At 39.5% G+C, this 14,308-nt stretch overlaps 1 protein-coding gene across 2 annotated transcripts in view; it reads left to right on the top strand.

The window, feature by feature from the left end:
- The window catches only part of LOC117517090 (poly(rC)-binding protein 3-like), a 50,905-nt gene that overhangs the window by 18,851 nt on the left and 17,746 nt on the right, over nucleotides 1-14,308 (top strand). For both annotated transcript variants that reach the window (XM_034178013.1, XM_034178005.1), the window contains exons 2-7: nucleotides 690-858; nucleotides 974-997; nucleotides 1,072-1,104; nucleotides 3,239-3,355; nucleotides 4,955-5,086; nucleotides 6,002-6,130. In XM_034178013.1, coding sequence (XP_034033904.1) covers nucleotides 784-858; nucleotides 974-997; nucleotides 1,072-1,104; nucleotides 3,239-3,355; nucleotides 4,955-5,086; nucleotides 6,002-6,130 — 510 coding nt within the window. In that variant the 5' untranslated portion in view covers nucleotides 690-783. The remainder of the gene's footprint in view (nucleotides 1-689; nucleotides 859-973; nucleotides 998-1,071; nucleotides 1,105-3,238; nucleotides 3,356-4,954; nucleotides 5,087-6,001; nucleotides 6,131-14,308) is intronic.

Here is a 14,308-nt window from a genome sequence, read left to right as displayed (position 1 = left end):
TCAACGGGACCCAAGTATCCTTCAAAGAGACAGAGTACCAAAGGCATCCAGTTGTCTTCAAGACTACAAAACAAAAGACGTGCAAGTTTTCTGGAAATTAGTGGATTTCTAGATTACCACATATCACTATTTAAACCAGACGTATTTGATTTTGGACAGGCTGTATTTTAAGTAAATGAAGCTGCAGACGATATTATCTGTGAATAATGCTAACTGTGGCTAATGCTAGTAGTTAGCTTGACAGTGCAGTGCATTAATACTGGATGTAACACTGCAACAAATCATAATACGTGTCCAATCACTTATTTTATTTTTACCCGAGGCCAAAATACAGCCATCGGGTTTTGCAAAGACGTTGTGTCTGTCTGTCTGTTTGTCTGTGCTCAGCATAACTCCAGTCCTATTACTGTCAGGGTCTTCAATTTCACAAGGAAAATTCTTGGGAAAGAGACCTTGCACAAGTTCAAAGATGGCTAACCTTGACTTATTCTAAGGGGTCAAAAGGTCACATTCTTTCTCCACACTCTTTCATTGATTGCATGCTCATACGGCTGAGGGTACTTTAGCATTGAGTTCTATATTTGTTCCACTATGAACTCACAGAGTCACATTTATGGGCTTATTGAAGTCATCATATACACTTGGCATCTACTCGGTCTAACCTCAGTGGGTGTGTCTGTACCTGTCAGGTAACCAGTTGGCTGACTGCACCATTACACTTACATTGGCCCTTGACTTCCTCTCTCACGTGACCACACCCCTTCCTTTGCATCCAATCCTGACATGGAACCCATCAAGGTCCAATCAGAAGGCGGACTGAATGTGACCCTCACCATCAGGCTGCTGATGCATGGCAAGGTACGGGGACGCCAGAAGGTTCTCTGGTCTCAGTCATCTGTCAGAGGAGATGCACAGCTCATTCTGAGGGCCCTATGGCATGAGTATGTCTAACATTTGTTTTTTGTTTCTGCAGGAGGTTGGAAGCATCATAGGAAAGGTATTCATCATGAACACAACAATAAAACACCTGCAGCAAACACTGCAACTCACTGATGTTCTTTTTCCTCCCAGAAAGGAGAAACAGTGAAGAAAATGCGTGAAGATGTAAGTGCACTAAGGCCACATTTTTCATGTTGTGCAAAAAAAAAGAAAAAAAAATTAATTTGCCTTTTATTCTTCAGTCTATGACATACAGGTGTTTTTAGGTAATGTCTGCAGAAACTACATACCAGCAAGTAAATACTTATTACTCTTGAACACCTCAGGACTCATTTACTTTCTATCAAATGACAGAAAACCTTTTTAAATTTCAAGAAAATTGGTTGGCATCATGTTTGGACATGTCAGGTTTTAACAATAACAAAAATACTAAAATATTCAGGTTCAGGGAGGATGGTTATTACAAGAAAACAAGAAGTTGGCTGGTTATGGATTCATTTTGTGGTGATGCTAAATATGTAAATGGAGTATCATAAGTTTAGAATTATTGAAGAAGCTGGAAAAAAAATTATAGCATTTGGCACAATTGCTGACCTTGTTTTGGTTTAAAATGTATATGTTTTGTGCCAAAACTGAATTTTGCACAAAAAATATAAACAAGTGCAAACTTGCAATGTTTTCCACACATTGTTGGAAAAAATTATTCAACCATTCCTTTTTTCTGTTCTATGCAGTGATTTATCTCACACAGAGACCCATCACTTAATGCATATTTTACACATGAGAATCTATGCTTGTTGCCATGGCAGTTAATCCAGAGGCCAAGCAGGTTTTCCGTATCACTTAAGGGGAATAAACAACACTTGCAATCCAGCCTCGGTATACTATGGCCTACACAAAATGTATGGTGGCAATCCCAGGATAGCAGGTATAGGGTCAAAGAAAGTTTACACAGGGTCAGCTTCTAGAAGTGCTCCAAACATTCTGAAAGTTATGTAACCTAATTTGTCTGATCATAAAGATTTGAAAAAGGTGTATTTTGGACTATTTAATGCAGTTTACCAAAATTGGAACATCTTTATCTTTTGACCCCTGCAGAAATTGAAACTGACCTTGGTCACTATTTTTGCTGTTTTTACCTCTTAGATAATCCGAACCATATGTTTTGGATTCTTTATTATTTGACTAATAATGTGTTATACATTTCAGTATGATTTGCGCAGTCATGACATACTGAGGATGGATTGTAAGTGTCGTTTGGCATCCTTAAGTGGTATTAGTTCATTCAAAATTGGCTTTAGGCTCATGGACTAAATAATCAAATCATCTGCTAATGTCCTGTTGAATTATAGTGAATGGCTTTAAAACTTAAAGCCCTCCCAGACATGACATCATCAGTAAGTAATCAATTCAATTTAATTATACAGGGCTGAATCACAACATAATTCACCCCAAGGTGCTTCACAAGGGTAAGGGTTAACCTTACCAATCCCCCCCTGAAAATATATTCAACAGTGGTAAGGAAAAACTCCCTCAGGTGTTTTTGAGGAAGAAACCACAAGCAGACCAGACTAAGGGAGGTGGACCCACTGCTCAGGCCATAAAAACAATAACATAGATCAAATAAACAAAGTACAACAAGAAATTGTCAAACGTGCTAAACAAAAACACGCTAAGAGATGATTGTAAGCCCACTGGTAATATAAAGTAAAGAAGTGATGTTTATCCTAGAAGTTATTTAGTGCTTTCTCCAGGATCATAGGGTAATAAAATGTCATGCTTCAGCTCGTTTTGTTTTTGAGAAGGTAAGCTTTCCACCAATATTCATATAGTGTTTTTTTGTTGTTGTTGTTGTTGAGAAACACCATTTATAATACATTATGAAATCGCCTTATTGGTTGCTGAGTCACCTGGTGTTACAGAGTTACATAAGTGCATGATTTCATGTTAAAGTCTCACAATTTTTTTTAACTGTACATGTAGAAACTCTTTCTATGAGCTAAATTTTGCTCTTTAGTGACATATGTCATGGAAGCTGATATGTGGACAAGTGAGGTACATCCAGATAGTCCAGGTGCGCTCTCTGTGATGTGACTGCAGTTTGTGGGAGAGTGACGGAGAAAAGAACATGTGTTGCAAAAGCAGCTCGTTTCCGTTTAAAGCGACAGATGCAGTTAGATATGAAAATTTACCTCTGTGTCAAAATTGATTTTTTTTTTTTTTAGTTATGAACTTTAACACCAATGTTAGCTTTCTGAAAAAGTGTATTCATGTTGTGTCTATTTCTCTGGCTGCACAGAGCGGTGCCCGTATTAACATCTCAGAGGGTAATTGCCCCGAACGGATAGTCACCATCACTGGACCAACAGATGCCATTTTCAAGGCCTTCGCCATGATAGCCTACAAGTTCGAGGAGGTAATATGTCAACATTTAGTCTTAAATTTTCTTAAGTACCACATTATGCAGAATCAACTGTTTGCAACAAGTGTCTCATTTTCAAATGGGAGACAGTGTAAGCTTGTCTTTGTTAAGCAGGTCAGAAATGTGCTGCACCCTTTGAAACCAGGCCAGTGGTTTGATTTGGGTGCTGTGTCAGCAAGCTTTCAGCTGCTAGAAGCCAAACAGTCTCCAAAGCTCAACATAACAAAACTGTGGAACCAAAAAAAGCACTCATTCCTAAATGCAGACACAAGAATTTTAATTACTGGAATGTAGGGAAAAAATAAAATAAAAAATTGCTAGAATGGCATACATTCGAGCACACACCTCCAATAACACCCAAAAACAGCCCATACATCATCATCCAGTCTGTCTAAATGTCATTGATCCACCTCTTTTTGGATCAAATATAGGGATAGGGATTTTTTTTTTTTTCCAGGTTAGGGCAAAACCTCTCTTCAGGAGTCATGCATAAGTATTTTTTTTTTTCTATATGCATGATGGAGTGGCTGGAGTAGGACAAGGGGACGCCAGTACTTCATCTGGCAGGGACAGATAGATAACTGTTTTAAACATGTGGAAATGAAAGATTTGTATGCCCATGTGGTTGCCATCCACGACTCAAGGTGTCTCCATGGCCAGACGCAATTTTGCAATGTTACAAAAAAGTATCTATTCTTGCCCTTCATGGAGATCTGCCCCCCAAACACCATTAGGTTATTATGTTTAAGAATTTAAGAACCATTTAAGAACTGGTCCCAATAAATAAATAAATAACCTTTTGGAAAACAGAATAAAACATTTTATAAATGGCCTGGCTCCACTCATTAATCTGTTCCAGTACGAAATGTAATGCCATCTTGTCCAGGAGAAACCTCTTATTATTTTGTTTTTTAACCAAGCTTTCTTGCAAATAAAAGTTAAAATGTTTCCTATCTTAACCTCTTTTTCCTTTACTTATTAGCTTCTCATCCAGGTCAGATACAATCTTCTCTCCAATTTTTGTAAAAGCCACTCCTTTGCGGGTGGTGGGGAGCGCGGGGGGGGGGGGGGGGGGGTAATCCTGCTAACAGATGTGAGAACATGACCATGAGGTTACAACAGTGAAACTCAGAGCAAATAAAGCCAGAAACCTGCAGGAGATGAATTTCTACCCAAATCTTTCTATTATAATAATAAAAAATGCTGTATTTCCACCAAGTCTCACAACAAAAAGTTTTACATAGTCTAAAAATCGAGATAGAAATTACAATGACAGTAAATAAGATATAACAAAATACAGGGTTTGGAATTTTTCAGAAACAGTGAAGCGATATTATTTCTGACCTTTAGGATGAAGTTCTTGCTGCACCAATGCAACACTTTAGTTTCCCACCAGATTAAACTTCATTATTTCTTCTCAATTGTTTGAAGATACAAGGGGTCCAGGAGCGTCCCCCCTATATATTAAATATCTTTAGCCTGGATGATGGACAGGAGTGAGGTTTCTGCAGTGCTGATGCATCAAGATGGATTTCCACTGTGCATCCTGCAAAGCACACATCGTCTGATTAAACTTTGTCTTGACTCCCTCAGGATATAATCAACTCCATGAGCAACAGTCCAGCCACCAGCAAACCGCCTGTAACTCTGAGGCTTGTCGTTCCAGCCAGCCAGTGCGGCTCCCTCATTGGAAAAGGAGGCTCCAAAATCAAAGAAATGAGAGAGGTAGCATATACAGAGTTGAAAAAGCAACACATTTTCAGCATACATGTTGGAGTAAGTCGTGAATGCATGTCTTTAATGGTATAACCATGAGACTATGACATTATGCCATCTTTGAAAAACACAAATTGATGGTTATGCAGCTCCCACACGAATTTGAGTTCCACGTAATGCCGAATGTGTAAAGCATCAGTCTCAATCTGGTGGCCCAGGGGCCAAACAAGGCCCCTGAGCCCATGATTCTACAGCCCAGAATATGCCTCATCATGAATCATTAAAAAAGGATCTTCGTAATAAATTTACTTCTGCTCATGAAACTGGAAAAACCGAGTGCTTATGTACAAAATATTATATTAAAACATTAGCGCTCACTATCAAGTTGTCAGCCATTTTTCAAACATTACGGTAATGCAATGCTTCATGCAATCAGGCCTGAGTATGCTATTTCACTGTAGCTTTCATTTATAGGTTGAATTTTGGGTGACTATTTAATTTTTGCAGATAGCCAGTCAGACAGCACAGAGAGCTGATACTAAAAGAAACAGAGGTGAAGCTGGATGTATTGGATTGGAAAGTGCATGAGATTGACAAGTAAGACTGAACCTGCAATGATGAGACAAAAAAATGTTCATATTTCAATTTTGGTAATTTGACCGTAGGCTCTAATTCAGCCTGATTATCAATACTTCCAATCAGTTTTTTGATGGTTGAACTTGTCTTCCTGGGAAGACAGAACCTGAGAAGTTGGTTCTCAGATACGTTGAAGTTGACACCATTGACGCAAAACTCTTTGTGGTGCTCTGATATGATTTTGAAGCTGTTCCCAGCAAGTTTCTCAACTGAAGCATGTGTGACTTTTTGTTTTGAATGCATTCCCTTAATCGATTCAGATATAATAAGCATCATTTTCACTTCCAGTCCACAGGAGCACAGGTCCAGGTTGCAGGTGATATGCTACCCAACTCCACTGAGAGAGCAGTGACCATCTCAGGGGCCCCCGAAGCCATCATCCAGTGTGTCAAACAGATATGTGTGGTCATGCTTGAGGTATGGAAGGAAGCGGAAATCAAGATTGGTGGATAAGTTGTCTGATAAAGAAAACTGTTTGTTTTGACAAGATTGGGTAGCCATATTAGGGAATGAAACAAGGAGGGGCGGCATTCAAATGACAATAGAAGCATGAAACCTGTCATAAACATTCACACTGAGGTATTCTTCAAATTTTTCTGATGACTCAAGTGAAAGTCGAAGATGTTGTTGATGAAGGCCAGCAAATTTCAAGATGTTCGCCAAATTCCTAGTCAAAATAAAATTTTCCTATTTCTCTGAAGATTGATGATGAATTTAATTGATTTGACTTTTAGAGACCTTTTTGTGTCTCTAAAATAATTAGAATATGTAAATATTTATGGCACAGCACTTTTTCAGCATAAATTAACATTTAATTTTCTGTAGTAGAACAGGTACAAAAATATGTGCAGTTAGCATTAAAGTCAAGTCTGGCAGCATGCGCTGATGTTGTGCTTTGCCACATTCACAATAACTCGGAACCGTCTTGGGTCCTGGATGGCAACAACCCAGGCAGACAACTGGTCCATTCCCCCATCTCTAAAATAAACACCTATCTCCTGCAGCCAGGTGAAACATGGGTGTCCCCTTGGCCTTCTCATGCCACTAGGTTCGTCAACACTCAGGCAGCTGCGTGCTGGATCATGCACTGAGAAAAGGGCCACATGACCAAAATGTTGTAGCTGATGCTCCCTCACAATACCACAATGTTGGCATGAAAACTAGACAAAAAATACAAAGGATAATTTTCATTTTAACATGAAACGATATATTCTTCATTCATGGTTACAATATAAAATACAATAAATTTAGTGGACAGGACCTTGTGATATACATTTCATTTTACATTTTGGAGCCGCATGTCATACTCCATTCTCTCAGGCGTCGAGATCAAAGCCCGCTGGGTAAGTTCCATCAGGGCATGCAGGGTCCCCAAACCCTGATCTCCTTGTCGAAAACAAATGGTGTCAATGGCGTTGAGAGACCAGCTGATCAATTCCATAGATAATCCAAATCATAATTTGAAAAATTCAGTCTGGTGAAGCTCGGACTTTGAAGGTTGGAGCAGAGATAGAGAGCAGAAAGGAGGAGAGGAGAGGGGGAGGAATGCGACTGTCCTTGCTGGAGTCCCAAGCTGAGTAGATCTGTTTGAGAATACAAAAAAAAAAAAACCCTATATAAATAGAAACTGTAATCATTCAAATTTGTTGTTTCATTCATGAAATATTTTGAATTTTGATTTTTGCCAATGGTGTAGGCAGCCATTTTGGATTTTTGCTTAGCTCATCAGCTAATTTTGAAGAGTGCTGTTATTTCACCCTGGTTCTTTCTGTAACACTGCCCCTCACAAAGTACAAACTCAAGTTATTCCGCACTTTTAAATTTATTCAAAGTCACAATGAAAAATCTCAGGCCTGGATTCTGCAGGAACTTCTCTCACAAACGAGATCTGCCCCTACAGAACCCTGAAAAATGGACACAAACAGTTTTTATACAGAATTACATATGCATGACATAGGTGGACCTTGACAGGCGGAATGCTCAGGAATGGTAGGACATGAATGCACAGCTCCAGCAGACAGCTCTGATTTTTAGTAAACTTTACTGAAGTGGATAGCAGTGGTTGGTACAGGAGTAGGCAGTCCAACAAAAGCAGCAGTACAGAAATTATCAGGCAAAATAGAGTGGTCAAGGCAACAGGCAGGAGGTTAGGTACATACTATGAGGAAGGCAGGAACAAGAACGCAGGTACAGAGCTAGAATGAAGGCACAAGGCACGACAAACTGGCAAGGAAAAAAAACACCCAGTGACCTTATAAAACCCCAGGTGGTAATCAGTAAATCAGGAACAGGTGCACATGGAAAGTACCATAAGCAAGGCATGGCCGGACAGAGAGAGAGAAACACCCATCACCAAGAACCAAGAGAAATACAAGAAAAAAGAGACAGACAGACCCAAGCAGAAAAATCCCAAGAGAATAAACAAACCAAAACCCTGATAATACAAAACTAACAAAATTCAAACTCTGACATTCCTTATTTCACAAAATCCTTCTCTTATTGGCCACCGTGAGCATTCAAGGGAGGTCCAACCCCCTGCCCGAGACCCGCGCAATAAAGGGAGACATATGATTTATAATTGTAACCTAACTCTCTTTGTCCTAAATGGTAGAAGCTGGTTAACTCCGGTTCTATCTGCACATACCAACAGAGAACAAAGAAAAGTAAGAATAAGAGTGAAAACTAAGACTAGAATCCTAAGTAAAATAACTACTTTAATACCAGTATAGGTACAGAAAACAAATAAAGAGAAACATAATTGAACACACAAATATATCTAACAGTACCCAAATATGAATGTTCTTGCCAAGTTTGATGCTTGTGCCATCATTTTAATAATTCTCCTCACAATCAGCAGTGAGGTGCTCTACATATATATGCCAGCTCTGATGGAATCCTTCAACAGTGGCTTTGAACAGATCTGAACAGCTAACTTTGTTGTTTTCCTGTAAACAGTTTGCTCATTAGCTTGACAGATGTAGCATCAGAAACATTACTGACAGGATTCAGCTGTTTGTTTACACTGTCACTGACCCTCTTTGATCAAAAGGCAGTGATGGCAACTTCAACACCTTCAGTGGGTATTTTCTGTCTATTGCATTCCATGCTTTGTTAGTACTGAGCCCCACTGTTTTTGGAGAATATTGCAAATGATAAGTACTTGTGTACTATGTGTTGTAGTGCATGTGCCACAAGAGATGGCCCCAAATGAAAGTACAACCAAAGGTTTTCAGTTAAGATTGTTTATAAGAGTTGCTGTAACTTTAACAAAGTAGGATTTAAACCATTCAAAACAGGTGTAATCACAGAGTACATACACTGAACATTGTGCTTCCAGGTGAAAAGAAAAACAACCATCTTGCAATATTAAAGAAGGTGATCAACAAGATGAAAGTAAAATGTTTGAGGCAGATTTGGTTCACCAGCCAGATTTGCTTAAATCAGGACTCAAAAGCCAGGATCAGGTCAGGTGATGTTGCAGCATCCAACACTTCATGGGAATGCACTGGATCCTGACTGATAACCAAACAGATAGACCTATGGTCCATTCTCATCTCCCAAACCTAAGTATCTACCCGCCTTGTCTGATACTTGTTGGTGATATTCATTAATTCATATCAAAGTTTTGAAACTCTCATCTTAGTCAGTTTCACAATGTTCAGGTATGAGATGTCCTTGTGATTTTGTAGAGATTTGCAAAACTACTTTTTTGAAAAGTGCATACAGTACCTAATCATGAACTTGATAGTTCCATTTTCCCAGAGACCATCATGGCAACAACTTAGATTTGTTACATTTCTTATATTTATCTGTGCCATCTTTAATTTTTGAGTGTGGATGACTAAAATGATGTCTTTTTAATATCTTGGTCTTCAAGGTTACTTGGTCTACAATTCTGATTCCAGGACAAGAACCTGAATGCTACAGATCAGTGGTGGCTGCTGGTCTTTCAAAGAGGGGACGCTTATTGTTGGCTTATATCATAAAATTTGTCCATTTATTTATACGTAAATTCTTCCCTCCGTTCCTTTTCAAGAAAATGGTCTGTGACCCTATTCGCACTATTGAGATATCCCATAATCCCTTGCATGCCAGAGAATCGCTGTAGTCAAAACAACATAGAGAATCCACATGACGACTATTGCAAATGATCATTTTGCTACTAAAATGTAATTTTTATGCTTTTCATAAAAGAAACCCTGAAAACTTGCTAAAACAAATACTCCAAATAATCCGTGTCTGCTACGTTTAACCTACGTGGAATTTAATAAACGCAAACCAAATTTCAGACATCTTATATATATTACTCTGGAACAAATTGGACAAACAGTGCTTTAAAGGACAATAATCAGGACATTAAAGAGCAAACTTCATTTTCCCCCAGAATGACATGAACAGGAAGCGATCGCAGCTCACAGCAATTACCACTGAAAATAACGGAGAAACAACTTGAGCTTCTTGCATGTTTACATAAAACAAACACAATAACAACATCTAAAAACCCAGATAATATATTCACAAGAGTTTTAGGCACAGTATACAAAGAGTTTTATGTTGCGATGTTAATGCTGTTGTATGATTTTGTGGGATTTGAAATCTCAATTGGGCGAAGCCGAATTGTTCCAAGTAGGCGTCTTTTCCAGGGACTTGACCAGTGTCCTCTCAATGGCCAGCAGATGGCCTTGACCCGTTGTGTTGTGGGTGTAAGACTTAAGCCTTTTTAAACAGGAGAAGCTCCCTTCTACGCCAGTAGATGTAGCTCCAGTTGTTGCCACTAATGATAACAGTTTGTACAGCTGAAGCATTGCTCTGTCCACAGCTGAAGCATTACTCTGTCCAACTCCATCTCTTTTAGAAAAAACAAGAAATCACACAGCTTTCCCTTGTTACCCTGCAAGTCCTGAATACAGGACTTGAAGTTCAGATCTCAGTCTCCCTGAATCAACGTACACAAGACATCCCTGAGATAGTTTCATCAAGAGGCGTAGCCAACAGTAAATTTTCTTTGTTATAGCACTTCCAGTCAGCCAGCTAACTTCATCATACCAGGAGAGCTTGAAAAGACCTTTTACTTTTCCCTGCTTTTTGCACCAATTCAATGTTAGGTGTTGATCTGCCCCTCTTTGGAAGACTATCAGATGGCTTTGCTAAAATCAGATCAACAATATTAGTGTTGCCTGCCATCATGTGTGCACCTTGCTAGCTGGCTAGTTCACTCCGACTTAATCGACAGCATGAATGATTGATTGAACGAACTAACGAAACGATATTAAATTCGAACAAGGAAATGTTGAAATTATGTTAAACTTAAAGAAATTATATGAGAGTCTTTTATTTAAGGTGTAAGAATGAACAATGGAAATGGTCAAGTAATTTCACCAAGCAAATACCAAGAAATGGGTTGCAGTTTGTCTTTCGACTTCACTTGCAAAACCCACAATGAGACTGAGCTCCCAATCATTACGTGACAGTGTAGTATACCTCAAATTAGCTGTCAATGAAAACGGGACTTAGTCTTTCAACTGATCCTCCAATGGATGCTCAGCTTCTACGTGGAATGCATTGACTATATGTAGCGGCTGCACTCTGCGTTGTGTTGTTATGACTCCGCCCATTCGCTCCCCTCGGGACACGAACTCACGAGCTCCGGCATGGGAGTCAGATTCTCTAAGCAGAAGGCTAAAACCCAGGGCACTGGCCTTGTGACCAGAGAATCCTTTTGAGCTGTTGGGAGTGAGGTTTACTAACTACATCTGCACAGCGACACCTGCTGGCCTCCGTTACATATAGACCATATAAAAAAAAAGATTTCTTAACATCTATGGCATTGACGCTATGGGAATGTATGAGAAGTTAACAAAATCAAGTCAGTTGATTTGTGATAAGTTGCTGATTCTGAATGAACTTGTCTTCGAGATGAATGTGTTCTAATGCAATTATAGTCAATGAAATGTTAACACAACTGTACATATTTGGCCATTTAATTTTTGACATTTTAGGGGAAGCTGAGCTTCTCTTGCAGTCTTAGACAAATCAATCAATCAATCAACATTTATTTATAAAGCGCTTTACAGCACCGACTGGTGTCCAAAGTGCTTAACATTAAAAACACAAATTTACAAAAATAAAACACATATAAAATAAAATTTTAAAACAACACATAAAAAAGAACATAAAAATAACAGAACATGTCACCTCCCCACTAAGTGTTAAAAGCCAGTTTAAATAAATAAGTCTTTAACTTAGATTTAAAAAGTGCTAGGTCAGGAATAGTACGTAACTCAAGAGGTAGCTCATTCCACAGTCTGGGGCCAGCTACCGCGAAAGCATGATCACCCCAGCGTTTATATCTTGACCTTGGAACATCTAAGTAAAGCTGGCCAGACGCCCTTAATGTCCTACTGTAGGTGCGCAAAGTTAAAATTTCAGACAAGTAGGGAGGTGCAAGGCCATAAATAGCTTTAAAAACAAACATTAAAATTTTAAAATCAATTCTAAAACGAACTGGAAGCCAGTGGAGTGAGTACAGGACGGGCATAATATGCTCACGTCTAAAAGTGTTTGTCAAAAGACGAGCAGCAGCATTCTGCACCAACTGGAGACGTGCAAGAGACGACTGATTAATGCCCGAATAAAGTGCATTACAATAATCAAGTCTGGAGCTGATGAAAGCATGAATGGCCGTCTCAAGATCACGTCTACTGAGAAAGTGCTTTATTTTAGCCAAAAGGTGAAGTTGGAAAAAACTAGCTTTGACAACAGAATTTATCTGTTGATCGAACCTCAAACAGCTGTCAAATATCACTCCCAAATTCTTGACAGCTGGTTTTACATAGTTAGCCAAAGCACCAAAATTTGGTGTTACCACATTTGGTATGCCAGTGCGCTCAAACACCATGATCTCAGTTTTACCATCATTCAGGTAAAGGAAGTTTTGGGACAGCCACTGCATTACATCACGAATACAATTAAATAATGATGACAAAGCATCACTCCCATTAGTCCTCACAGGCAGATAGATTTGCAGATCATCTGCATAACAATGAAAGGGCAGGTTGTGCTGGGTTATAATTGACCCCAATGGCAGAATGTACAAAGAAAATAGAATCGGCCCAAGGACAGATCCCTGCGGCACTCCACAGCACAGAGGAGCAGTTGATGAGGAAAGGTCCCCAATCATGACAGAAAAGCTCCTTTCAGCCAAATATGATCTAAACCACTTAAGTGCAATACCATGAATGCCAATAAAATGTTCCAACCGGGAAACAAGTACTGTGTGATCCACAGTATCAAAGGCTGCTGTGAGGTCCAACAGAACCAGCACAGCAGGATTCCCTGCATCCACCGACAGAGTAATATCATTATGAACTTTTAAAAGTGCTGACTCAGTGCTGTGTCGCGATCTAAACCCAGACTGGAATTTTTCAAGGATGAGATTGTCTTCTAAAAATGATTGTAACTGTAAAAAGACAACCTTTTCTAAAACCTTAGATAGAAATGGCAGATGAGACACAGGTCTAAAATTGGATAAAACTGATGAGTCCAGGTGAGGTTTTTTAAGAAGAGGTCGAACCACAGCATGTTTAAAAGCAGCTGGAACAGACCCTGATCTAAGGCAAGCATTGATAAAAGTTAGGAGACCCGCCCCAACAGTATTAAAAGCCTCCTTCAGCACCTTAGCTGGAACAACATCAAAAGGACAACTTGTAGATTTTATGTGTTTTACATCAGCGAGAGATGCAAAAGAAATGGGCTCAAACTGTTCGAGCACAGCAGAATGTGCACGAGGAGCAGACAACTCAACATTACAGTTCTGATCAGCGTTCTGTCTGACTGATGAAACCTTATCAATAAAAAACTGAAGAAACTCCTCAGAGGTTGTGGTTGTAGCGTCCAACAAAACAGAGGTGTGTGGATTTACAACTGAGTTTATAGTCTGAAATAACACACTGGGACGATGACAACTGCTCGAAATAATATGAGACAGATATTGTGCTTTGCCTCCTTCACAGCCTTCTGATAGTCAGTCAGACTGTCCCTCAGAAAACCCAGAGACACCTGTAGTTTGTCCTTTTTCCATTTTCTCTCCGCCCGTCTGCAGCGTTGCCTGAGGGCACGGGTCGTGGCATTTAACCAGGGGTCGGATTTTGATTTCCTGGATTTGCAGCGCATCGGTGCAACAGAGTCCAAAATTACTGTGCATGTAGAGTGGAAAGAAGAGAGGATGTTATCTGGGAGTAATGGAGAAACCAGTCCATTCATGGCATAAAACTGAGAGTCCATGAAGGCAGCAGCAAAGTCCCTCGCTGTCGAGGAGGTGACCAAACGGCGGCGAGAGACAGGAACAAGTGGCTTACTAGCAGATGGAGGAGCAATAAATTCAAAACTAACAGGAAAGTGATCTGAAATAGCAATGTCTGATATGTCCTTAAGTGAAACTGAGAGCCCAAAAGAAATAACCAGGTCCAAGGTGTGTCCAAGATTATGTGTTGGTCCATCCACAACTTGTGTTAGACCAAAAGAGTTCAGGAGGCTTTTAAAATCATCAGCCAGCTGATTAGAAGGACAACAGATATGAATATTAAAATCACCACA

This window comes from Thalassophryne amazonica, chromosome 1 (assembly GCF_902500255.1).
Source record: "Thalassophryne amazonica chromosome 1, fThaAma1.1, whole genome shotgun sequence".
Lineage (NCBI taxonomy): Eukaryota > Metazoa > Chordata > Actinopteri > Batrachoidiformes > Batrachoididae > Thalassophryne > Thalassophryne amazonica.
This window is presented reverse-complemented; position numbering and strand designations above follow the sequence as displayed.